The sequence below is a fragment of the Choloepus didactylus genome, chromosome 4 (assembly GCF_015220235.1).
Source record: "Choloepus didactylus isolate mChoDid1 chromosome 4, mChoDid1.pri, whole genome shotgun sequence".
Lineage (NCBI taxonomy): Eukaryota > Metazoa > Chordata > Mammalia > Pilosa > Megalonychidae > Choloepus > Choloepus didactylus.
The window spans coordinates 143102426-143128762 of record NC_051310.1 but is presented as its reverse complement, the minus strand read 5'-3'; the positions used below and the strand labels follow the sequence as shown (position 1 = coordinate 143128762).

The window sequence follows — 26337 nt, the reverse complement described above, 5'->3', positions numbered from 1 at the left end:
TTTCTGTTGTTACACTGGAGGACAAAATGGCCCACAAGGATAAATGTAGAAGCAAGAAAGTATGTACCCCTTCTCCCTTACTTTTATACAAACCTTTCCTGACACCTTTCTGTCCCCAAATCAACCAATAAGCTTTAAACATATGCTCTCCTGCTAGGTCTTCAAAATGAGGTACACCTCCCCCATATGAGGTCATACGGTGTTGACAAAACATAACTTCTGAACTGTTCTGCAGCCACAATGTGAGAAGTAAGTAGTTCCCTCTAATCACATACAAATGAGTTTCAAATTTCTTATTATTGTGTTTCTACCACTGTGGTGTCCTTCCCACTCTTACCACAAACAAAACTAAACCAGGCAGCACCTTGTTTTTGCTTGCTTTTGTACTTACATCCACCATTCTCTGGACGTGTTTGCTTATGGTCTTTGGATCAGGTTTGGGAGATACTCCAGAGGCCCAGTCCACTACCACAGGTGGCTTTGAAGGTGTTAGAGGCTAAAATGAAATATTCAAGAAATCCCTATGACTATAATGCAGTATTATAACCCAGAGCGCCTTCCTTTTCCATTATCTTATGGTTGCATCCATGGACAAGACTCAATTATGTATGGTGACAAGAAGCAGAAAGCCCATACATGATTGAAATCTATAACATTAATCTTGGGCAATATATTATTAAGCTTTGCAATTTACAAAGGGCTCTTTGCATATATTATTGCTATCTACAGATAACTTAAAAATGTCAATATGCCTGAGTTTCAATTCCTTCTCCATTACAGGATCATTTAAATTTCCTCTCTGTTATTTACTCACTTTTTAGTAGAGATGTGATTGGAAGGTAAATAGCTAAAATGCAGAAAAACACACAAGAAACAAATCTAAGGACTGTATAAGCTGAGATGGAATCCATTCCTAGATATTTAAGACTTGGCCCACATTAAAATCTCTCCCCAAAATGGGACAAGGGTATATTCTTCCCATTAAAATGTCCCCTTGTAAACTGTGAAAATGGAACCTACCAATTTTTTTTCAGTGAATATCTTTTACTATGATAGGAATCTACAACTAAATAAACTTTCTGTGTAAAGACCATGAGATTTAACTATCTAGACAGGTAACCTGAATTTCTTATGTGAGCAATTCTCTTCCCTTGCTTTTGGGTTGGGAAGCTTTCCAGGAGACTGGGAACTTATCTTTCCTTTCAGAAAGAAGACTGAAATGATTTCACCTGTCTGTAGGAGAGGCTGGGCCAGAGAACTTGTGAAGTTCCTACTGTGTACAGTGCCAGGGCTGTGTTTTATTTTGAGGACTGCTGCAAGCAGGCTTGAGGGGACAGAGCTCTGGTCCTTCGAGTGCTCTCATCCTGCCTTTCACCATATTCATTTTCCAAAGTTCTTGCACAAGAGGTCAAAACACCCATCAGACTGCTCTTTCTGACCCAGGTGAATACAGGAAAATGCACTTTTTAATCTACTAAGCTAGAAATCCTCTGAAGTTTAGCTTCTGTATAGTATGTATATTGCTCTCATAATCATCAACAAATCACCAAAAAGAAACAATTTATCTGTGGACACTTTTGAATTAATATGAAGAGGATATAACTTCATAATACTCTCTCCCTTCTCTAATTTGCAAACCACTGACTAATTCCACCACTCATTCTGACTCTCGTGGTATCTACTGTTCACATAATAGTCTTAATTTTTTACTAGATCGTAAGGTCTTAATGGGCAGGAACTATTCACACACCTATGTGGAAGCTTTCTCTGTTCCTTGCACAAAGTTGGATGCATAGTAGAAACATCATAGACCTACTGAACTGAACTAAAAGTCTGTTTCTTGAAATAAAAGAACTCGAGGATCAGCTTGTAAAGCACCTGTGATACACAGGAGTCTTTATAGGAAAAACTCACTGGGGCTCTGTGATTCCTGGGTTCCCGGGCATATGAAAGTTCATAGATTTCATCTTCAGTGTAGTAAAGATCCAGGGATAACTGCAGATCAAAGCAGAATAGAGTTGATTGCTAAGATGCTGTTTGTCTTTCCCAGGGCTGATGTGTTTCTCTCTTGGTTTTTCCTCTCCAGCGGCTTACTCTTCCAGGCTCTTGGCAGTTCATTTTAAAAACACAAACTTTGGAGGGTATAATGCCCCCAACTATAATAGGGCAAGTGTTAGTTTTTTCCTGTTAAAATGTTTTTATGTTTTGGAGAAGACTCAAGATGCTCTCTTTTTATCTGTGATTTTCCCATCTAAGCCTCTATATATAGCACCAAAGACCTTATCTTACCAGAGGCCCAAGCTCACGTGTTCTCTCCCAAAGCAGATAGAAGATCTGAAAGGATCTTAATAGGATACTGTTAAAAATTAGAATCCAGCAACAGAACCCATTTTAAATGGCAATACAAGGTAATGAGTTTTATATACAGTTTTAGAAGAGCAAGACCTTAGAAATAATCTAATTCTTAATCTAAAGTCTAGGGAATGAGTTCAGGAGGCTCAGAACTTCTTGAAATTAACCATGTGTTTTTGAGTATACAATGTATGTATATTTTTCTGGTAAGAGTGTTCATGGCTTTCATCACAGGATTTATGACCCAAAAAAGAAAACAGCTGAGGTAATTTGGCTAATTAGCAAAAAGGCCAGGATTAGACATTAGCATTAGATGCCAGTCTGAAGTGAGCCTGAGGCTCTATCAAAATGCTCCTGTGATAGCAAAAGGCCATTGTAATTATTCTGTTCTGCAAAAAGTAAAAATAAAAAGTAGATTATTTCTGAACTGAAATATTAGAAGTCATCTAAAGACCAACCACTCTGATTTTACAAAGGAGGAGACAGAGACTCAGAGATTTCTGTGCCCACAATCACACAGCTGGTGAACTATAGAACTGTAGGTCTGGAAGGGAGTTCATCTGATTTCACCCTGCACCTGAAGTTCAAATGCTGGCTTAACTATACACTGATGAGTATTTACCTACTCTGTGCTTGAATACCTCTAGGATCAGGGATCTAAGTCAGTGGTGACAGGACCAAAATAATAAAACTGATTTTTAAAATTCACTGCCTTGTCCTCTTTTTTTATGAGAACACACTGTCTCCATCTCTTATGAAGCCTTGTATCCTGATTTGCCTTTCAGTTCTCCCAGAGAGTTTAGGACTGCTTTCGCAGGGGTAGGGAAACACTCCTAGAAGTTCCAGTGGCATACTGTTTAGGAATGCAGTCTCTGGAGTCCCATGATCTGGTCTGAATGAAGCCTCTGCCACTTAATAGTGTGCAGCTCTCTGGCAAGTTACATCTTTGCCTCAGTATCCCCAACCATAAAATGGGGCTAATAGTAGTATCTAATTTACAGAATTTTTATGACGCTTAACTGAGCTATTTGGTAAGGTGCACAGAATGGCACTTGGCACATAGACAGGGCCTAGTAAACCTCCAGTGTGAACCTCACCGTCAGCAGGTGCACCAAGTCCTTGTTGGCCTCCAAAGGCGGTACCACTTCTTGCAGCTGGACCAGTTCATTGATATGATTGTAAAGAGCCAGCAGCTTGTGGACGTTCACCTTCCCATCCTCCAGATAGTCAGGCATGGCTTCGTACAGGGAGATGAGGTCCTTGAGGTGCACCCCCAGGATGGGGATCTTGAAGTGGCTGCACTCCCCATAGGCTCGCCGGTAGTTGTCATAGTTTCTGCATGAGGACAGCAGCTCAGTCATCTCACCCAGGATCTACAGAGGCAGAAGAGCAGAAGCCATCACAGGCACCTGCTGGGGAGGGTGTTGTGTCTGTAAGGCCACCTTGATTACTCTTACCCCCTCCCATGGTATCACGCTGTCTCTAATTTGTTGGGCAGGGGGTGATTCATCTAAAAGGTGCAGGTGATGATCCCTAAATATAAAACTTAAGACAAATTCACAGAGTGTATTATAAATACAATGTATGCTTTATTTGATTCTACGTAACTTTAAAAATTTAAATGAGGTCTTACTAGTTTTTAGATTAATATTTCTTTTTAAAAATAAACAATGTAAGTACCTGATACAAAACTTAAAAAGGTGCAAGAGTATTCAGTAAAAAGTGTCCCTCTAACCCTGTCTCAAAGCCACACATTTCCCTTCCCTAGTATCTCGTGAATGTTTCCAGAGACATTGCATTGCATAACATTTAAAATAGGAAGTGTTACTGGCATGGGAAAAGCATGTTTTTTAAGTGTGTGCTTCAGTAGTCTGCTGAAGTTTCTCTTTCTCCATGCAGTACTCTGTGCACATTACCTCAATTATTTTTAAAAATGGGCCTGCATCTAGGAAGCTGGTGACATTCCATTCATGGCCTAAAACCCTGAACTAAAGAGTCTGAGTAGGCTAGACCAATTCCTCGTAAAGGACTTGAAAGAGGATGAGGCAGAGGCAACAGAGAGCTCTTCATTTGAGTGTACAGCCTGCCTCGGCTCCAGACGTGGGCAAAGCTGCTTGCTAGCACAGAGAGAGAGCAGCCAGAGCTAGTGATCTTTTCAGACACACCTGGCTCAAATCAGAGGACAGTTCACAGAACCCCATTCCCCATGCATGATAACCTGCTTTCTCAGAAGCAAAGACATGAAGTAGAAGCTTGTCTGCCAATCATCTTACCACACAAAATACCCATTATAAATACTGTGTCTGAAATTCTTTTAATAAAAGAAGTACCATTTCTCCACAATGAAAGAACTGAGGTTCTGAAGTCAGCCTCCCTCAATCCCTTTGAGGTGGCGGAAAGAGCCTCCTATTCACACACCTCTAGCAAACAGTGCAGGTGAATGGGAAGTATGGGAGCAAGGTGATGCAGTCTAGTCCTTGGTCTTCTTTATTAGCAATTCAGAAAGCCTACAGAATATTTTGGAAGGTGCTGACAAAGCAGGATATAAACATTGGGAGGTGCAGGTGGGATAGCACCCTCAGCTCAGCATTGTGATAGCAGTGATGAATAATGAGAGGCTCCCCAAAAGGAGGCTGAACCCCTGGGAAAAAAGGATAGGGGCTCTGAGGCTCAGGCATCTCTCCCTAAGAAGAGCTTCTCCCTCCATGCCAGCTTAGGAGGACTGGGGTTTGAGTATCTTAAGGGAGGGCTTGTTGGTCCTCTTACATGATATGAAAATGCCCAAATAGCAGTTGTTATCTAACCCATACTATACACAGATGCAATTCTAGCTTTAGCATATCATAGTGGGTTATATTTATAATAACAATTCTATATCATAAAGAAAAGGTTAAAGTATGTTCTGTAAAGTCTAAATAATGAAGTAGGAAAGAGTATAGGACATTTAAGAAAACATCCTCAATAATGCATTGTCTATTACAAAATGGCACCTGAGGAGTTAATCTCCAATTATCTGAAAAACCGCAGCTTTCCAGAATGTCATTCTCCAAGGAGTCTAGAGGGCTGGGTTTTAATTTATCACTATACAACCAGACTCAGCATGCAACTGAACCTTGGTTAACTGAACCATTATTCCTTCTGGGGAAAAATTTTGGAGCAGAGTTGGAAAAGGGCATCAGAGTTAAAGATGGCAACTCTGAATATTCGGTGGCATATATACACACACATTATTTCATCTGATCTGGCATGTGTGTAGTGATACTGTGACGTCAGACCGAATCACAATCACTCAAATCTGTGACTTCCCCATCCTGTGGGTTTTCTCGGGGCTTGCCTCCCTGGTACTTTGCTTCGTTGACAAGAGATGGTGTGGTTTGGAAATGCTCCCTGGATTGCTTCTCAAGGAGAAAATGTCCAGGATGGTCCTGGGGATGCTTCTAAGTGCCACAGAGAAGACAGTAGCACTGACCTTATTGATTTCATGAGGGACATGCGAACTTGTCTCCTTGAGCCTGGAGATTGAGCTGTGACATAGCCCACCTATCACAGCCATCAATGTGTTGAAGTTCTGTAGTTGATGGAGTTTCTGTGAGACAGAAAAAAGATGACACAGAGTCACTGTACACGTAAGTCACTGTGGGAGGCAAGAGGCTGCCTCTCTTCCCTGTGCCATGAGTCTTTCTTATACCGGTCAAAGACTAGCACTCAGGATTGCAATCTTCTGTCCATTTCTCCTGTTAGGTTTAATTCCAAACCAGTGGATTCCAAATCTAGGAAGACACCACACCTCTCTCCCTCAGTTGCAGCTTATCTGTGGACCATTATCTAGCTCAGTGGTTCTTAAGAATCACTGTAAATGTTTGTCTAACACACAGATTTCTGGCCTGAAACCCAGACATTCTGGTACCTTGGATCTGGAGTTGAGCTTAAGGATCTGGTCTTTTAGCATACCTCTAGGTAATATGCGAGCCGAGCAGATGGTCTCTGTACCAAACTTTGGGAAACACTGGTCTAAACCAACCAGGGTTAGAAAAATACCATTAAGTGTAATGTTCTATTTCCTTTATGTCACATTAGCCAAACTATTATATTTCTGAGTGCGAGGATATTGTCTTATTCACCTGTGCCATGGAGTGCCCATGTAGGACAGTAACAAGGATAGAAAAGCTAGAATCTCTGAGAACTTTCAAATACGGGTTCATAGTACCTGCTCCCTCCTACAAGATTCTTAAACTCTGTCCCTCACACATGAAATCCAGCCATTCAACACAGCATGGGCTCAAACACCTAAGACAACCCAGGCTGGTCTAAACCCAGTAAAGGTTTGAATTGCACTTTCCTTTGATACAGGGATGGGCCAGATGTGGGGAAACAATGTATGCTGGTAAGCATCTTTTAAAAAATGTTAAAGACTTAAAGAGCAGATTAAAATCTGACTCCCAGGGTAGCCTGTGTGGCCCTCTCCATATTGCCCTTGAATGGGGAATAGAAAGGTCATCACATCTTGTCATGGGGACAGGCACACAAACCCCACCATATGGAAAAGCAGCTCTTAGGGATAGACTAGGCTGGGGGAGCAAGGGGCAGGGGGAATAGATAATTTACCTCATAGCCCAGTCCGAAAGTCTTAATCCAGTCACTCACCTGAGCCACCTGGATAAACTTGATGAAGACTTCTGCTCGGAGCTGTGGGGTGGGGCGGCTGAGAACCATCAGCTGTACCCACTGAGAGATGCCATTGCATAGGGCAATGGATCGCTCCATGGTGGGGTTTTCCTTCACACAGCTATTCACAAGGTAATTCTGATAATCGGAGAACTGGAAGGAAAGAAATCCATCAGGACTGCTGCTCTGGTGTTCTAGGAGACCTGAGGGATGGGGCATCTCTGCTCGGCGATGGCTGGGAACCATTATAGGACAGAGGAGTTTCCAACTCTCCTCTCTTGGATCCTCCCCATCAGGCTTACAGGGATGGTAGAAAGGAAATCTTTTGTATCCTACCCACAGCATGGTCTCTCCACATCAAAAGCCATTGAGCAAAAATGGATGTGTTCATACACCAGTTAACCAAACAATGTGTTTGAGTAGGCATTTATACTGTCCCTTCAAAATTCTAAATACAGGGAAGAAGAAAGATTTCAGTACTAGTTTCAGCTTAATGCCTCTCCTTCCAACCTCACCTCCAAATGTTTTCTTACCTTAAAAATGAGATGATAAAAATCATCTAGGTCACAGAATTGTACTTATCAGAAAAAAAAAAATATGTATGAAAGCACTTTAACTTTTCAAAGTGCTACATAAATGTGAAGTAGTGTTAACAGGATAATTATTAACTTGATGCTAAAACTTTCTGTGTAGATTTCTTTCTCCTCACCAACTTAAGCACAGGCCAAGTGAATGGGTTACAGGAAACTGGTTTGCTATATATTTGGTGACCATAGTTTCCAAACTTGACAATGGCATTGACTATGGTCGACAATGAAAGAGCATATATGAAATTGGAAAGTTCCAAAAGATCTGGTATAAGTGATGATTGTAGCTATCGTGTCCCTGTCACAAAGAATCCCTCTGCTCAATCAGCATCACAAGAGGGAGGTGTGGTCTGTTCTCCTCCAACACTGCTCTGGGAGGCCTTAGTGTGTTCAACAGAGCTTTCCAGCTCTGTTTCTGCTTGCTTCTCTTTGAAATCAGGTGTGAGCATGTGATGTAGTTTAGCCAAGGAAATGTGTGTGGAAGTGTTGTAACTTTTGAGCAAAAGATTTACAGGCCAATGAATGATTTGCCACATTGCTTTTCCACTGCTGCAGAGATAATGGAAACTAGTATGAGGATGAAGCCTCCATCATTGCCTCCCTGAGTGATTATGATCAGCTGATGACCCATGTCAGACATGTAGTGTTAGTGAGAAATGTACTTTTGCTCTGTTAAGCCACTGTGGTTGGGGTGTGTGTGAAGATTTGTTACTGCAGTATGACCTAGTCCTGCCCGACAAGTAAATACTCTGATAAGAAGTCATAATCTAAATAAAATAATTGCAAATTAACTGAGCCCCATTTTAATGTGCTATCATTGCTAAAGGGTAAAAAATAATATGAGTAGGACAAAAAACACTCCTTAAGAGAGACATAAAAGCAAAAATCTTACTGGCTATAAGGGGAAGTTCCCATGAGTCATTCCAAGGCATATTTATATATCCCTCCCACTATTAATGTAACATTATGTATCCACTTGCTTTTTAACAATTATCTCAGTAATGTCCCCCATGCCCTGTGCTACGAACGAGTTAACACAGCAGGCCTGAGACTATCCTTGGAAAGGCCCTTGGATGGCATTTGGGAACTTGAACTTCAGGAATGTTCTCACCATTTCCTAACTGATAAGGGTGACTAACCTGTGCAAACAATGTGGTTTATTCCGAACACCTACTTTCCTTCTGGGAGTGTGGAATTTTAGCATATGCTAGGCAGAGGATGCCTATATGACCAACCCCAATCAAAACCTTGGGCATTGGGTCTCTAATGAGTTTTCTTCGTAGACAACACTTTGCATGTGTCATCAAAATTTGATGCTAGAGGAACTAAGCATGTCCTGTGTGACTCCACTGGGAAAGGACTCTTGGAAGCTTGCACCTGATTTCCTCTGAACTTTGCCCTATTGCCTTTTCCCTTTGCTGATTTTGCTTTGAATTATTTTGCTGTAATAAATCATAGCCACGAGTACAACTGTATACTGAGTCTTGGATATCTTCTAGTGAATCGTAGAATCTTGGGGATATTCTGTAGACCACTGCCCTCAACACTAAAGTGTTATGATAAACAGAAAATATCAAATTCATAGCAGAGAGAAATTTCTCTTCAAGCCCGAGTTGGAGGGGAAATCATTGTTAGGGAAAACTGTTTAGAACTGTGTAGGAGGAAACAAAACAAAACAAAACAAAACAACCCCCAGTCTTCTTCTATAAAGAAACCAAGATACTCAAAAGAAATGAAGGTTCAAACTGATGTCTTCCTTGGCAAAGAGAGCACTGCCTCCACCCTGTGGAGCACTAGCTTGGATTCCTTGTCCTGCACTGATTTTTTACTTTTGCCTCCTTTTATCTGAGCACTGGCATCAAGGAGATGTCCTGTAGGCCTGACCAAGCAGCCCTGGCAGTTTGGTCACAGCACAGATCAGATTTCCAGTATGATAAATGGCTCTTTGCAGTGACTCTCAGCTACGACTGGGGTCCTGCCCCGTGATGGGGAGGCCCTGCCAAATGATAACTTGCCAGGTGGAGCTTCCCAATTGGGGCCTATGGGTCTGTCTGAGGGGTGCTGGTGTGGGGACTGTGGGGCTAGTGCAGATTAATGCTTGGAGACTTATTTCTGAATAGGAGCTGGGGCATTCCTGGCTAACTGCCAGAAAGGCTGTGTGAAAACAGGAGGGATGTCAACATTATGGAAAGAAAAGGCAATCACCTCTGTAACCTGGTTTGCAGGTACCCTTCTAGAAACAACCAGGCTCAATAAATTGTTGCTGAGTAACCAAGAGCAGCAGAATGGATATATGGAAAGATCACTGGCTTGCACGTGGTCCTAGCCCCAGCTCTGACTTTAATAAGCTGTGTAACCTTGGTCCAGCCCTCCCTCTGTGCCTCCCTGTGCCCTCCCTCCATGCCTCCTGCCCCTCTCTCAGCAATGCAGGCCATTCTAAGAAATGCATCTACAACTAGGTAGTCTCTATTTTTAGAGAAAATCTGAAGATCGTATCTGTTGGTAGGGGTGAGGACTTAGTAGAGTAAGGGTGTTGTTTCTTAGGAAAGCATATTGGCTAGTGAGGGTCTGTTGGCATCTGGCATGTTGACAGATTCTCTTGTATGGAACCAAGGCTCTTTTAGCATCACATATGGAGTTGTTAGGATTGCAGTGAGGATAGGCTGTACTTGTGTGCTGTCTGCTCCAGTTGATAAATTGAAATCCTTTCTCTCCCTTTATCTCTCTCTGCCCTCAGTAATGTTTGGCTCTATGTAGTTATCCCCTTAGCAAGGTTTGGGTCAGCATAGTTGGGTCAGCATAGTTTATCTCTAGAATCAGGGGTGACTGCAGGTCCATGTCAGCACCACTTCAAAGGTTTGGGTATATTCTGGGCTAGATCAGAAGCATCACCTTTATTTTGGGAATTCTCAGAGTCATTCAAAACCTATCCAAGAATGAAATCAAACTCTTAGAGGACATGTCCCCATTTTTTTTTTTTTTAAACAGGGGAAGATTAAAAAAAAAAAAAATTCTGGACACCTAATTATTATTAGGGGTAAAATGTGTTTCTATGTGCACGTACACGTTTGTGTATATGCTGTGCGTGCACTCATATATGCATGTGTACAGGGCGTTACATGTGCTAACAGTATTGTAGCTTGACTGACTGGTAGGGTGGAGTGGGCTTGGAGGATGGGAGATGGGGGAAGAACAGCAGGGGCAACGAAAGGAATTCATGTTGTACAGTTTCTCTGAACTATAAAAAGTCTGATGGGAAAGTCTGTCAGCACTGAGGAGACCTCAAGGGTTAGGAGGTACATGGGTTGTTAAATTTCTCTGCTTATTTCCAGAAATGTCCCAGGGAAGTTTTTCTTCTGCCCCTTGGGTACATACAGATATCCTTCGGAAGGACTTGAACTCAAGGTAGGTGAGGTGCTCAGACAGCTCTTCTGGTTCCAGATGGTCAAAGAGCAGGGAGACTTTCCGTTTCTTGCTGCTGTTCGATTTTATCCTTTGAGTAAGTTTCCTGGACCAGTCACGGGCATTGCTTTTGTGAATAAATGTGAAATGGAAAAGAAAGGCAAAAAGAATGAATTGAAATTGCTTTTTACAAGTAAATCCATTAACCTTTCCCACAGTAACAGACAAAGCACCATTAGCTAACTCTCCTTGGCCAAAACAATGCATTAGCAGAGTTTCTCCAGAAAGCCTTGCTGGTTTTTGGTGAATCTTTGAAATGTGCCATGAGGAACAGGATGAAATGAGTTCCCTTTAAGGTAACGTGAAGATCAGAGTCAAAGGTGTCGGTCACGGTCTCCTCTCTTCGGTCTACAGCCTCTGTCTAACCCCCAGCATGTCTGCTCTCTCTCTGTGCCCTGTGTATTCCTTCATTCCCAAGGAGATGATGGGGACTGATTTTTGAGGTTGGGAATCTCAAAGTAGTGGAGCAATTTTCAGGCCAGAAGTAAATAAAGAACCAGCTTCTTAGCCCTGTTTCCTCAGAGAAAGATGTCATGCTGTAGGGGATATATGTAGAGTCACTTCCAGCAGAGATGGAGCATTTTCTTCAAATGTCCCTAACTTCTAAAATGAACAAGGAAGCCTCGTTGATCCTAGGATACCCCTCCTCGTATTTTCTTGTAATCAACCAATGTGTTTCTTATTCAGTTTCAATTTCCTACACTAAGGAAGCAAAGGGAGCCCAATGTTGAGAGGCAGCAGGTTGTAGATCTGTATTTCTCAAAGTGGTATTCCTAGGAACCTTGTTCTCTGATGAAAGCGTTCTGTGGTCAAATGAGTTTGGGAAATGTTACAAATTCTGTAGTCCTGTTAGCCAATGAATATATCTCAGACTCTGAGAGTCACTGTGAAAGGAAAGTTTTAACTCACCATTTCTCAAATATATCTGGTCAGGCAATGTTCCACAAGCTAATTCCTAAAGATTATACTGTGGAAAATATTGATGGAGGAAAGCCAGTTAGGGACATACTGAGGCAAGGAGACCCGGGCTTCAGAGCTGCACTGGGCTCTAGGTTCTTCATCTTTAAAGCGAAGAAATTGTTAATTTGAAACCCCTCTTTTCTCTTTCAAGTTGTATAATTCTAACCAGAGAATTACAGAGAATCTAAACTGATAAAATAGATTTATTCTGGGCCATGGAAATGTGATTTTGAAATCATTTCTGCATGGGTATGGCACAATACACTGAAAATAGGGGCCTCAGTGTCCAGCTCAACTGGCTGTGAAAGCTCAGACAAGTCCCAACCTCACTGAGCCTATTTCCCAATCAGAAAAATCAGGGATGTCAGATTAGGTAATCTCTAGTATGTCTTTCAGTTCTAGAATTCTATATCCTGGGGATTTGTAATATTCCCAAATAACGTGGCCACAGTGTGAAAACCTTGGCATACAATGTTTTTACTCCCCTCCCCCAAATTGAGAGACATTCATTTTCCCAGAATGGGTCAGTCAAGCTTGTAAATAAAAAAATGCAAGGAATAATTTGAAATATTCCTGGCGTCTCTTCCAGCTCTGGAAGTCTAAGTGTCTTTCACAGACGTCCATATATGTTATAGACGTCTCTGTTCAATACATTTTTAGCAGTACCCTGTTTACAAGTTCAGGGGTGGCCCTTGCCATTAGCTGCTGAAGAAGCACAAGTTTGGGCATTTTACTTTCAGTTTCCAGTGATCTGGGTGACTTTTAGTCAGTATCTTGCTACCTGATTTCTTTTTGACTGGGACTTATTTTTTTGTCTGCTCTTGGATGTTAGTCACCCACAGCTTTATCATCGGGGGGCTTCTCTGCTTTCCTGTTAAATGTCAAGCTTTTCACTTTGGTTAGGCACCTTGAATACTGCCTGTCGGAGAGCTTCTCAAAAAAGGAGTGGTGAATGAGAGCAGCAATTACAGTGGGGTCAGAAGCCTAGCCAAAGCAGCCTGGACTGTCTCACAGAAGGGAGGTGGTTTCAAAAGATTGGTCAAAACCTTGACACTCACATTTGAGTTGTGTCAATTAGGCGGCAGTGTAACTCCTCACCATTAGCTTTCACCAGTTCCTGGAACTCCTCCATAGTGTTTGTCAAGCTGGCATCCATTCTGAACATTATCCAGAATTCTGTTATCCAATATCTATAAGGAGGGAATTAAAAAACACAATCCAAAACTGAAGCCAAGGACTTACACTTTGCTGGGATCCTAAAGGAATTAGCAGCCCCCAGTAGGACTTAATCCTTGAAGAAGCTGAGATGGGGACAATGAGGGAAGGAAACCACCCCCAGACAATCTTCTGACTCCACACACAAAAATGCTTTGTTAGGATAATGTTATTATTATCAAAGGATTCAAGACAAATATTTAGGCATAATCATGTGTATCAGAGATGATTATAGAAGAGTTAACTATGGACAAACCAAATGTCCAAAAATGGGGCAATGTATCTATAAATTATGTTTTTCCATATGTTGGAATATTATATGGTCATTAAAAATGTTAAGAAAAAATCTTTAATGACTAGAGAAGATTCCTATGACATGAAGTTAAGTGAAAACTATAGGATACAAAACTTTTTATGTATTTTGATCACAACTATGCTTAAAAAATCTGCTTTGAAAAAAAGAGAAAGGAAATATAGAAAAAATTTACCAATGGTTCACTCTAGATCATTAGATCTACATTATTATAGATATATTCTTTTCTGCATTTTCAGATTGCTCTAAAATGAGCTATATTGCTTTTTTTCACACTTTATGTGTGTCCCTTATGTCCATGGATACAAAATGTTATAAGACTAAAGAGAATATTGGTATAAAATATTAAGCTCAGGCACATTAGAAAAAATTCACTGTTCTCTGTTGAGGAATTTCAACTAGTAAGAGGCTGTCCCTACCAGTCTGTCCAGAGGTGTTCTGTGAATGGTTGGGAAGGGAAAGGTGGCAGGGGGGTGGAGGGCAGGAAAGAATTAGAGTTCCTTGCTTCAGCCTTGCATTTCACCCCATTCCATAACGTCCACGATTGCCTGTGGAAACATTACCTTACAAAATAGCAGATCTTCAGACAAAGTCCTGGTGAATTCTTTGCCAAGGCATCCTTATAAGTAGGACTGGGGTTAAGGGAAATGGAGGCTTCTGTTACAGCAACCAAACAACTTTTCATCTTTAGAAGTATTTACTAAAACTATTCCCCAACACAATTTTAAAAAAATTTAGAAAATGTGATGTTTTATTTTTCTGGCTATAGCATAAAAACCAACCTGATGTATGGAAGTATATGGGTATTATCACCTAGGAGGGTGATGATGGTGGCTTTCTATCTAGCCCAGGCTGAAGTGGGTTATGGAAGGAGACTGTAGCATCTCCTTTGCAGAACCGGAACTAGGAAGTCACATAGTCTGGAAAGGTTCCAGTGCAGGTGACCTACAGGAGACAAAGTAGGGGCAGTTGCCTTCCTTCCTGCACCCCAGGTCCAACCAAGATGAGTTAAAAACAGCAGCTCCTTTTTATCTTTTAAAATGCTTTTAGTAACTGATAAACAATTTGTGTGGTTAATTAGAAGAAGGAAGAAATATTTAAATATATTGTCATGATAATTAAGAACAATAATGTGAAAATTATAACATACACATAGAGGATGTTTGCAGAATAACCTTATAAGTTATGATGGCAAGTCAGACAAGGCCATATGAATAATATAAAATACAATCAGATACCACGTTAAGGACCCATATCATTTTTTCAGGTAATTATCATTTTTTCTCTATTAGTGAAGTTGTAGCTTTACACCATAACATTCTGAATAGTCCATGAGAATGATTCTGACCTAAGAATATGAAAGAATAGCAAGATCCCATTAAGTTCACATCTTTAGAGATATATAGAAAGAATATTCATTTATTTTAAGAGTCAAGGAAATGCAAAAATCTAATCCCATAATGAACTCGGGTAAATCCTGCCATCTTTCATCAACAGATAGGAATCAGACTACGTTGGCTGTGGGCTCTGTAGGACCACATCCTCCTTAAGTTCTAAGAACTATGCCATAATAACTGTAATAAAGGATTCAATGCATTCCATCAGGACCACTGACAAAAATCCAGTGAGCAACTCATCAGAGATCTCAATTAACTGGGATGGTCGTGGTCTTCCTTAGGTCGTTATACATATTTTAGTAGTTGGAAAAGTATAGAAAAATTAAAAAGAATCATAAAAAATCATGTATTGCTGTTTTTTTATTAAGAAGGAATCTGTGCATTTTGAAATTTCATATGCCTGTAATATTTAAGAGCATGTTAGAATGATAGCATTAAAACTTCAATTTGGAATATGTAATAGAGTGATTTAGACTTATGGTTTTATATAGAAATCTTATTAAGTTTATGTATAACTTTGGATCATAGAAGATAATGTTAGCTTTACTGTTTATAATTTTAATCTATTAGAGTAATAAATATTATTTAGAATTCAGGAAGGCCTCTAAAGCATTTAAAAAGTAATAAAAAATGCTAAATTCCTCGCTGTAGTTTAAAACCACTGGATGTATTTAATTAACATTATTCAAATTAACCAAGCATTTTAAAAGACCCCTTAAAAATATTTGCTGAAACATGCTACACTTATAGAAAAAGATTAGTAAAATCTGTAAGCTAAATTCAAAACCCTATGGTCATAAAATTTTTAATTAAAAAAAGATGACCTCTAATTTTAAAAATTAATTTTGAATAGTTTTTTTTTGCCTATCAACACTCTCCATCAAAAAACCCTTATCAACAAAGATAATAAAAATAAAAATAAGTCCAGGCAACTGGCAAATATCATGAAGTATAAGTTTCCTTGTCTTTTTGTTTTTTAATTTTTAATTTTAAAATAATTTCAAACTTACAGGATAGTTGCAAAAGTAATACAACCCCCGCAACAGAGCATTTCAACAAACCTACGCAACCCCCTACCCCAACACACAGATCTACCAATTTTAAGTCTGCCACCTTTGCCATATAAGCTATTTATCTATCATCTATTTTCTGAACATTTAAGAGCAGTTTGCACACATTATACTCCTTGAGCACATAATGCTTTCATGTACATTCCCTATGAATAAGGATATTCACCTATGTAATCAATCACCTAAATTGCAGTTATCAAGTTTAACAAATTTAATATAAAGCTTACAATCTATATTCCAGTTTTTTCTTGTGTCCCTATAATGTCCTTTTGAGCCTTTTCTCCTCCATTCTTAGATCCCATTCAGTATCATATATTGCATTTAACTTTCATTATCTCTTTAATGCATATTTCCTTCTTTTTAATTGTGGAAACATATATACAATATAAATCTTCCCATCCCAACCCCTCCCAAGTACAACATTCAGTGGGATTAATCCCATTCACAATGTTGTGGTACCTTCACCAGACTTTCCCTTTACCCCAAACAGAAACCCTACACTGATTTTGCATTAACTCCCCATTGCCCCTGCCCCTCAGCCCTGGTCTCTTGTACTCTACTATCTATTTCTTTGAGTTTTCATATTCTCTGGTATTTTCTTTGTTTAAATTTAAACCTTGGGGCTTAAATTTAACATCCTAAATCTATAACAATTTCATTTGCTTTGATACCAACTTAACTTCAATAGTATACACAAACTATGTTCCTATACCCCTTCATCCCCCCAGCTTTATGTAGTTCTTCTCAAAGCTTGATGTTCTTTGGGTATAAAAGACAAGAGTGAGAATGACATGACTTTACATTTATTTATGCCAGATCATTAACAAAATACACCACCTCAGTGCAAAGAGATTCAAGTATAAGACACATTCTAGATAAGTATCTCTCAGATTCTACATTTTTATTATTTGCTCTACCTGTTGAAATTTTTTTTCTTCATTTTAAAAGGGAAAGGTACAATAAACACACTTCTTTAAAAAAAAAAAAAAAACTAAGTGGATCTATTAAATCAGCATGGTGAATTTTATTATGGAGTTTATCTTCCTCTCCGGTTGCTCTTTATCCTTCTCTTTAAATATGTGATAGTGCACGCTGGCTAGGCTGAGGGCAGTACCCTCTGGGTAGACCTGGCGTCATTCTACCTGAGTGCTGAGCCTGGGGGGTACTTACAACGCCATTAAGAAGGGCAACTGCAGTAGCCTCCTGAGGTCATGAGGGCACCTCTTTCATAGCAAAGACGGCCATAATGGGCAGGCACCTGCTTTCCCAGCTCCAGGAGACCAGCAACAACTAGAAGCAGGCCAGGAACAAGGGGCCCTGGGGTCTGAACTGGAGTAAACTTTAGACTCTACACCTTTTCCTTCTCTTTATAGTTACCACTGTGGCTAAAAAGTACCAGCATAGTTCTGACTATACTTTTCAGGCATCTGAGCTATTCAAAGCATGCTTTGAAATTTATGTCTCTCTTGCTCTTTTAACAATGGAAAAATGGGAAATCATTGAAGTTATTTAACTAACAACTCTATTACTTCCAGATCTGAGAACAGGGAAACTAAGCATGAAGGAAAAAAGTGTTTTGCCTTCAATATTTAACCTGGGTTTTTATTACAGTCTTTCTTCATACTCCCTTCTCAAATCCCTTCCCCCATCCAAGGTTACTTATCCTGAGCAAATTTCCAGCACATGAACCCAGATTCTTTAGCTAAAAGTTTTGATAGATATAGAAAAAGTATCCTAATGTTTTGAACCCACTGTAATTCAATATTTATTTAGCTTTACTGTGAAATATCAATGAGCTAAGTTTTTGAGAAACAAAGATAAATAATCCTAGCTCCCTGCCCTTGAGAAACACACAGTCAAGTGGGGGAAGAAAGACACATAGAGGTTAAGTTACAATATGGTTGCCAAGAGTTATACTAGATGCATCTTTTAAAGGAGAGGGAAGCTGGAAAAATCAGAGAATGTTTCACAGAAGGGTCTTGATGGAGAAAGAGTTTGTTAGGTAAAGAAGTACGAAGAGGCAGTCCAGGCAAAGGGACTGTAAAAGGATACAGTATGTCTGGTATGCTGAGAAGACAAGCGTGGAGGTGGAAGGATTTTGGAGAGTTGCAGAGAGCTGCAGGATGAGCAGGATGACATGCTAGAGAACCTTTACCTGGTGAGCTGAGAAGTTTGAAATTAACCCTGCAGTTTGCAGAGACTGAAGAAATGGCCTACCCTATTTGCTTTTTATAAAAGTAACTTCAGGGGTCAGGTATAATGAACTGGAGGGCATCTGTTGATCTACCTGTTGATATTTTTATTCTTCCTCCTTTTCAAAGGGGGGAGGCACAATAAACACACTTCTCTTTAAAAACAACTAAGTGATGTGTTATATCAACATGGTGACTTTTACTGCAGAGTTTGTCTTCCTCCCCTGTTGCTCCTTATCTTTCTCTTCAAATGTCCATTCTGAGAGTGCACGTTGAGACCACTTAGATGAGAAGGCCAGTACGTGACAGAGGCTGAGGAGAGAGACAATGGGGGCCTGGCCTAAGCCTGTGGGATGGGAATGGAGAGAAGAGACCAGAAAAGAGTCATTTCTGAAGAAGAATCCCTAGGATTGGGTGGCAGATTGTGTGGGAGGTGAAAGGCAGAAAGGAGTCAAGATTGCTTTTGAAGTTTCTGGTTTGGGCAACTGGATGGATAATGACACCACTAACTGAAACTGAAAATAAAGGTGGTAAAGCAGAATTAGTGGGGTAATAGTTAGGGGGTGGGGTGGTGAACTAAGGAGTTAAATTGTGAGTATTACGATTGAAGTGTCTACAAGACAAACTAGTCCAAACCTCAAAAAAATGGTTTGGGTTGGAGAAATACAGATTTGAATATCATCAGTACAGAGGAACGGTGGTGGCTATTCCGGTGAGAAATAACCCACAGAAAGGAAGGAAAGTGAGAAGAAAACCAGGACATTATCACTGGTTTTAGGAGGTGTTCAAAGAAGAAGGTAGATGGAGAGCTGGAGAAGGGACTTCTGGAGGAGTTGGATAGCCAGGAGGGGAAGTTCTGGGAGCTGAGGATGGAAAGAGTTGGAAGAGGCAGGAATTTGCCAACAGTACCCAATGCTTCTGGCAGATCAACTTAAAGATGGAGAAAAGCTGTTGGGTTTGGCAGTTAGGAGGTCATTAGTGACATCAGAGGAAAGTTTGAGTAGAGAGGTAGGGGCCACGTAGAGTTAAGGAGTGAGTGGGAGTTGGGGGATTGGAGATAGTAGAGACTACTGTTTGCTCATCAAATTTCTAATCTTAACAATTGAATGAAGGGTAGGCAGGGTTGAGAGTTTATTTTTAAGTTGGGGAGATCTGAATATGTTTTATGCTGAGAGGCAGGTGCCAGTAAGAGGCAGAGTTGAAAAATATGGGAGAGAGAAGATAACTGATGGAGGAAAAATCTATGAGAGGTAGGAGCAGGGAGGAGAGAGGGGAGAGAAAGATCCATCCCACCATGTGGGGAGGCACCCAATGGTGAACCAAGGGCAGGGCTATCTGAGCTGCCCACCCCAGGTACAAATGAATACTTAGATCAACAAACAGATTTTTCAGGGAGGGGTGTTTAATCATTGATATTGTTTAGAATTGCCAGTGCATGGAGTTAATAAAAGGAAGACAGACTTTGAGTCAATTTTATTACAGTTTTAAAATTCTTTGCAGTCAAGGCACCCCATTATTACCTGCACCCCTTATTATGCAGACATCTCCCAACGCTCCACCCTTGGAATGCCACTGGAAGCATCTCCCTTGAGAAAAGAGGTAAGGATTTATGAGTAGGTTTTTAGTTTTTTGGTGTACCATAGATGGAAAGGGAGGAGTTAGGAGAGCAGTAAAGGATTAGAACAGTCACAAATGATGACTCAGTATGAGGGACCTGGGCCTCAGGTGCTAAACGGTCTCACCCCACTGCAGCCCTTTCTTCTCTGGAGATCATGGCTTAAGGTATCGTCAGCAAGAGGAGGAAGCAGCTTTAAAAACAAGCACGTTCTCCACCCCACTCAATTCACACCCCATAAGAGGGTGAAAATCCAGCAGGGGTTGCTTGGCACCCAGTCGATCCCTCTGCCTGAGGCAATAAGGCACCAGCAGATTCTCTAGAAGTTGTTGCATCAGGAAACTTTCTTCAGAACCTCAAGAAGTTTAAAGAATTGGAAATAAAATCTTGAGAGAAATTTCCCATTTGAGTTCCACTTGCACCCTTGTCAATTTGTACAGGATGAATATGCATTTTGACTAACCTACAGGAAAAGCAGTTTTTACTAGCAAGCGATAATGAAGGAGATAGTGTTTGGTGTTTGCATGTTGATTTCTTTGATCACCTCTCAGAGAAATCAGCATCAATAATATTGACACCCCAACAGAAGACACACACACACATACACCCCATACCCCTGAATGGACATATGAATCCATTTACTATTTAAGATTATTCCAAGCCCACAAAAATGAAAGGACATCTGAAAGGAAGTTTGATCAGCAATACAGATTTCAAGCTACTTTTGAATAAATTCTTTTAAGAATTGCCACTTGGGGATTACAAGTCACCGTGTTAAAGGATATAGGGTGATAACTTTTTGGAGTAGCTCAGCAGAGGAGATGATAATTCGGTGCATGGTCAGCATGACTTGTAACAGTTGGTTACTTCGACACAGGTTCCCATCTGCATCTGCAAATTTAAAGAGCAGCATCTGAATTAGGCCCATGGATAGAAATTAGTCACTTGGTAGGACACTACTCAAAGGTAGAGAGATGGTCAGAGTGTAGGTTCTTCAGGCAAGCACAGTGTTTTTATTTCCACTGCCCTTGCCCAGCATATTGCCCCCTTCTTTGCTTTTCTTATCCTGCTGCTGCCTTCTCCCCTTCCAGAAATGTCCATTTTGATGCTCATAAACTACCATCCACAAAAGATGGTATAATCTTGGAGAAGGGTTAAAACTTCCATCAGTGCTGTTGAAAGCAGAACTAGATTCAGGTTTTAGAAGATTAAAATGCATACAATTGGGGAGGTGGGAACCTCTCTAGGGTCAGAGTGAAAAAAGTTACACTCTTAATAGACTGCAATTAAAACCTCTTATTTTTGCAAATGTCACAGAAACATATGACCACATGAATACATTTCTAGGGAACTCCCATGGCCTTGGAAGGAGCTCATGCAAGTGAAGGGCCTGAAGCATAAGCTTCTCTATTGCCATGAACATGTCTCTGGATGAAAATAAAGGAGGAAGACTATAAGCAAACATTATACTTGGAGATAATTTGTAGATTGTAAGTATCCATGGTGCTCTGTATCAAGGAGCACTGTTGGCTAGGTTTCCCAAATTCCAGCTGGTATTGAATAATAAGATGCATTCTATATACTGGCATTGACTATAAGGATTTCTCTTGGAGTGGTTTTCAAAATCTTTTCAACATCTATGACACGAAGTGTCAGAGGCTGTGCTCTTTATTTCCCTGCCAGATGTATTCTCTGTCTTTCTCTACATGGATTGCATCACCCAGCTTCCTTGCCAGCTGTCTTCCAGTTGGGTTCAGCCATTGGGAAATGCCAGCAAGAGATGGGAGGAGAGGTCAGGATATTTCTTTCTCATTCCCTCTCTGCTTTAGCACTGTTTCCCTGATAATAGCTACATGCCTCTTCAATGAATGATCACACTGGTTGGCATCTTGTCTGCCAACACTATTAATCTCCTCTGACCCTTCAGCCCTGAAGGTGGGAATGACTTCTGGCTGTTGACAGTCTCTATATACAACATTTCTTTATCCCACTCTCATCTCTGTAAGTAGTGCCTTCATTGAAGTGTCTTCATTAAAAAAAAAAAAAAAAAGAGTGAATTATGTTTCCTGGGACTGTGAATGATTCGAGGGGAAAATAACAAATAAAAGAACATATATGAATTGTTTTGTCATCTGTATAGCTCTCTAAAATATAACATACAAAAGAGGATATTATTTTTATTCTTTTCCAAGTGTACCGAATGGTAAATGAAGGAAATAATACATTTGGGGTCAGGATTCAGAAATCCTGGCTCATTCCCAGCCAATGACCTAAAGTCATACTTCATTGAGAAAATATAAGTAAATTGACAGCATCACTCACATTCCTGTCGCCAAATCCTTCTACTTACAAACACTGTAGTACCATTACTCCCTGTCTTTCCCTGTTACCATGAAAAGTCTTTCAGAGGCCAAACTTCCACTGTGCTCTGGAATTCCTCCTTTCTCAAGGTCATGGAAACTGCATTTATCTACTTTCTGCCCTACAGTATCAACTTCTCTCAACTGGTCTACCTTCACTGGCATTTAAATATGCCCTAGCATCTTCTTATTAAAACAAAAGAAATAAAACCTTTAAATCCTCATCTTCTCTAGCTACCTCTTCATTTCTGTTCTGCTTTTTAGCAAAACCTTACTATCATCACCTTCCTACCTTCCATTCACGTTTCAACCATTCCATTTTGACTCTCTCTCAATTATTCCACTAAATATTTTATTTTCAAGGTCACTAACCAGCTCCACATTGGCAAATCCAACAGTTACTGCTCTTTTCTCATCTTACTTTGTGGCTTAGTTGCATACAACCCAAGTTGACTATTTTTTCTTTCCTGGAACACTCTCTTCTCTTGGCTTTTATTACACCACACTCAGTTTCTCAGGCTCTTTTTCTGTCTCCTCTTCCTCTACTAAGTTTTTAAATGTCAGCATGTTCTGTGGCTTAGTACTCACCCCACTTCTTTTTGCTAGTAACATTCTCTCCCTAGGTGATACCATCTTATCCTTTGGCTAAAATACCACCTATACACTGATGACTCCCCAATTTATGTCTTCAGCTATAAGCACCCTATTAGTATGTCCAGCAACCTACATGGCATATACACTTAAATGTCTAATAGGCATTTCAAACTTAACTTATCCAAACAAAAGTCTTGATTTCTCCTTTCCCCTAACCCCTTCCTCCTCCGTTCTTCAGAAAATGACACCACCAACCATCTTCTCAGTTACCCATACTGAAAACCTAGGAGTCACCCTTGATTTCTCACTTTCCCTCACATCCAATCCATCAGTAAGACTTGATTCTACCAAAATACATCTCAAACCTGTCCGTTTCTCTCCATCTCTGCCATCACCATTGGTAGAGCCAGAACCATAATGCAATGATCTAATTGATCTCCTTGCTTCCACTCTAGTTCACTTGCTATCCATTCTCCTCACAAGCTCCTTCAGCAAGCTCCTGAAACCCATAAATCAGGTCATATGCTTAATACACTACAATGGATTCCACTATACTTGGAATAAAGCACACAGTCTTTGCTTTGGCCAACAAGGCCCCACATGTTCTGGGTCCTTTTTGTCTCTCCCTTTTCATTTCATACCATATCATTCGTCTCCACACTTCAATTTATACCTCAAACCCTCCAAGCTTATTCCTACCTCAAGGGCTTTGCATTTCCTTCAAATCTTTCTTCCCTTGCCCACTCTTGTCACGTAGGTCTCAGAGTAAATGTCACATTCTCATAGAGGTCTTCTTAAGGTAGCCAGGACCCACTTGGGTTTCTTCATAGCGCTTATAGTGATTTGACGTTATCGTTTATTTATTTGTTTTCTTGTTTATTTTCTGCATCTCCCCTAGAATGTAAGCCTCAGGAGACCTGAGCCATGTCCATTTTTCCCACAACCATATCTACAAGACCTAGAACACTGCTGGCCCTGGAAGGTACTTGTTAAATATCTGTGAGCAAGTGAATGAACTGTATCAAATAGGAGACCCCTTAACTTTTCATGTCTCTTTGGAAATACACTTCGCTTTCAGCATTAGCTATTTCATTGATGATATATAGTACACACTTATTTTTTTCTTGGCTACAGTTTACAAAAGTTATAATTTGATCAATAATTTTTATGAAATATTCATCTGGTCTGGTTATAGTTTTGTAAGCCATTCATTAATTGTTTTGAATTTATACTTTGGTGAGATAGTGTTTGTATTGCTATCTCTATGTTTTCTGGCATGTATAATTTCTGTAATCATTTAGCTTTTGCCACAGAATTCTGCAAGTCAAACCACCCCAAACTCATGCAATTAAAACAGCCATCGTTTATTTTGCTCAGGCATCTGAGTTGGCCAGGCGTCAGCTAATGTAGGCTGAGGTTTCACTCACATGCCTCCCAGCCTGCTTGGACCAGTGGGCTAGTTGGGGTATGTTCTTCTCATGGCTATTGCAGGGCCATGAAGGGTAACTGGAAATATCCAAGGTCTCTTAAGCCTAGGCTTGGAATTGGCATGTTGTCACTTCTGCTTCCTTCTATTGGCCAAAGCAAGTCACATGGCTGAACCCAAAGTCAAACGGCAGGAAGTTCAAAGTCATACAGCTTAGGAAATTGACACAGAGATGCGTAAAAATTGGGGACAATGATGTGATTCAGTCTACCACGGTAATGGGAGTGAATTCAGTTCAACATCTGAAAATGTAAAGGTAGTATAGAAAATATAGAGGCATTTCTTGAACACTATGGTGAAACTATGGTGAAAAGCTGGAGAAACTGTGAAATTTATTTGTAGGGTATGCATTAGAATGTGCATATGTGTAATGGACCTGGGTCTGGGCTTATTCAGTTTGGGCAGGACTTGGGATGTGCTACTTCAACTTTCTTTTGTGGCTAGCTTGTGTCTCTCCCTGGATGGTCATATAGAGGGAGAAAAAAGGGCTTAGAATTACCCTGGGTGAGATCAAAACCAAGATATATATGTAAGGATTCAAGGCACTAAAAGAGTTTACAACGGAGAAGAAAGAACTCCAGGAAGACACTAGAATTGTCTTCAAATATATGAAGTTTATTTGTGGGAGGTTTAGATTTGCTATGTGGTACCACAAAAGGCAGAACCAGAGCCAATGAAGACAAGGTTTAGGGAACAGAATGGGGCACAACATGTGATAGAAAATTCCAACCATTAGAACTGCCCAGCAATGGAAGCATTTCCATCACAGAGGCATTCAAGAGGACGCTGGAGGGCGATGCTTAATAATCACTGTTGTCACTGGTATCAGAGCTGTCATTCATTGAAGTCCTACTAAACATGGGCTGTGATAACCCTTTAATGATGCTATTTCTAAAACCTACAATGTTGGTTTAGGTTACAATGTACTGCTGAAATTAAAGCATAGAGAGATTAGGTAATTCATTCTAAGTCAAAGACACAGTGGGTGGAGAAGCTAAGATCTGACCCCAGGTCTGTTTAATTCCAGAACCCCTCCTCTTTCCACTATATCCTGCAGCATGACCTTTTGTCAGAATAGGGGATTCAAGTATTAAATGGTGGTGTGTGGGGGGGGTGGATATAAGGTAAATGAGCTTTAAGATCCCTTCCAATCTTTAGGGCTACAAGTCTAAGATTCCACTGGAATATTGGGTGGGAGCCAATGCACATATGGCAGAATAACTTTTATACTCTGGTGATTTCCAAAAGACTTGTTAAGTTTTGGATGATTGATATTGATAGTTAAAGTTGCCTTTAAGATTAGAAAGCAGAGTGCAGTGGCCAAGGTTCATAGTCACGTTCATACTTCACTTTTCCTTGCACCTTTTTTTTCCACAGTTTCAATGACGTTCCCACACTGTGGCTTGTTAATCCTCACATGTTCTCTGTGGGTGTGAGTGCTGGCAAATGGGAAGGGAGGGGGGTGACTCACTCAGCAAAGGGAGGCAGAGGTGGGGATGAGGGAAAGAGCAGAAAGGAGAGAAATGCTCCATCTTTACCCATAGGTCCACAACGCCATTTCCTCTTCCTTCCTAGCTCTGCTTTTTGAACCAGAGAATGCCATGGTGTATTTTTTTACCCTCATCGCCACCACCACCCTCCCCTACAGGACCTTCAACAACCTTCGACGGTATCATTAGGGATGCATTCCTTTCCCGCCCTCATCTCACAGACTGCAAGCACTTATTATTTTTGAGGGGAAGGGCCTCCCTTTTAAAGTTAGATTTTCCAAGTGGGTGGTCAAGGGGAATCTACCTTTCAGGCTGCTGGATTTAATTTTGATATTTTGATATAATTCCTATAAGCTGTTTTAAACATTTCAATGAATAATTTCATTTTGTTTGCATTTTAGGCTTAAAAATGTAAGGTGTCACACTAAAAATTCTAATATGCTAAATGTGCAATGCATAATAAAATGTGCATATTTTTTCATTACCATCTGGTTCTCCTGACACTTCAGGGAAAGACTTCTTTAAAGGGTTGAAACCTCAGTGAGCTACAAAATATCAATCTTACACACTCTCCCATTT

General features: G+C 40.4%; 1 protein-coding gene across 2 annotated transcripts in view; it reads right to left on the bottom strand.

The window, feature by feature from the left end:
- The window catches only part of RASGRP1 (RAS guanyl releasing protein 1), an 80458-nt gene that overhangs the window by 11450 nt on the left and 42671 nt on the right, over window positions 1–26337 (bottom strand). For both annotated transcript variants that reach the window (XM_037834339.1, XM_037834340.1), the window contains exons 3-11: window positions 20614–20719; window positions 14118–14180; window positions 13085–13216; window positions 10980–11133; window positions 6997–7170; window positions 5822–5938; window positions 3450–3725; window positions 1915–1995; window positions 392–496 (exon numbers count right to left, since the gene is read on the bottom strand). In XM_037834339.1, coding sequence (XP_037690267.1) covers window positions 392–496; window positions 1915–1995; window positions 3450–3725; window positions 5822–5938; window positions 6997–7170; window positions 10980–11133; window positions 13085–13216; window positions 14118–14180; window positions 20614–20719 — 1208 coding nt within the window. The remainder of the gene's footprint in view (window positions 1–391; window positions 497–1914; window positions 1996–3449; window positions 3726–5821; window positions 5939–6996; window positions 7171–10979; window positions 11134–13084; window positions 13217–14117; window positions 14181–20613; window positions 20720–26337) is intronic.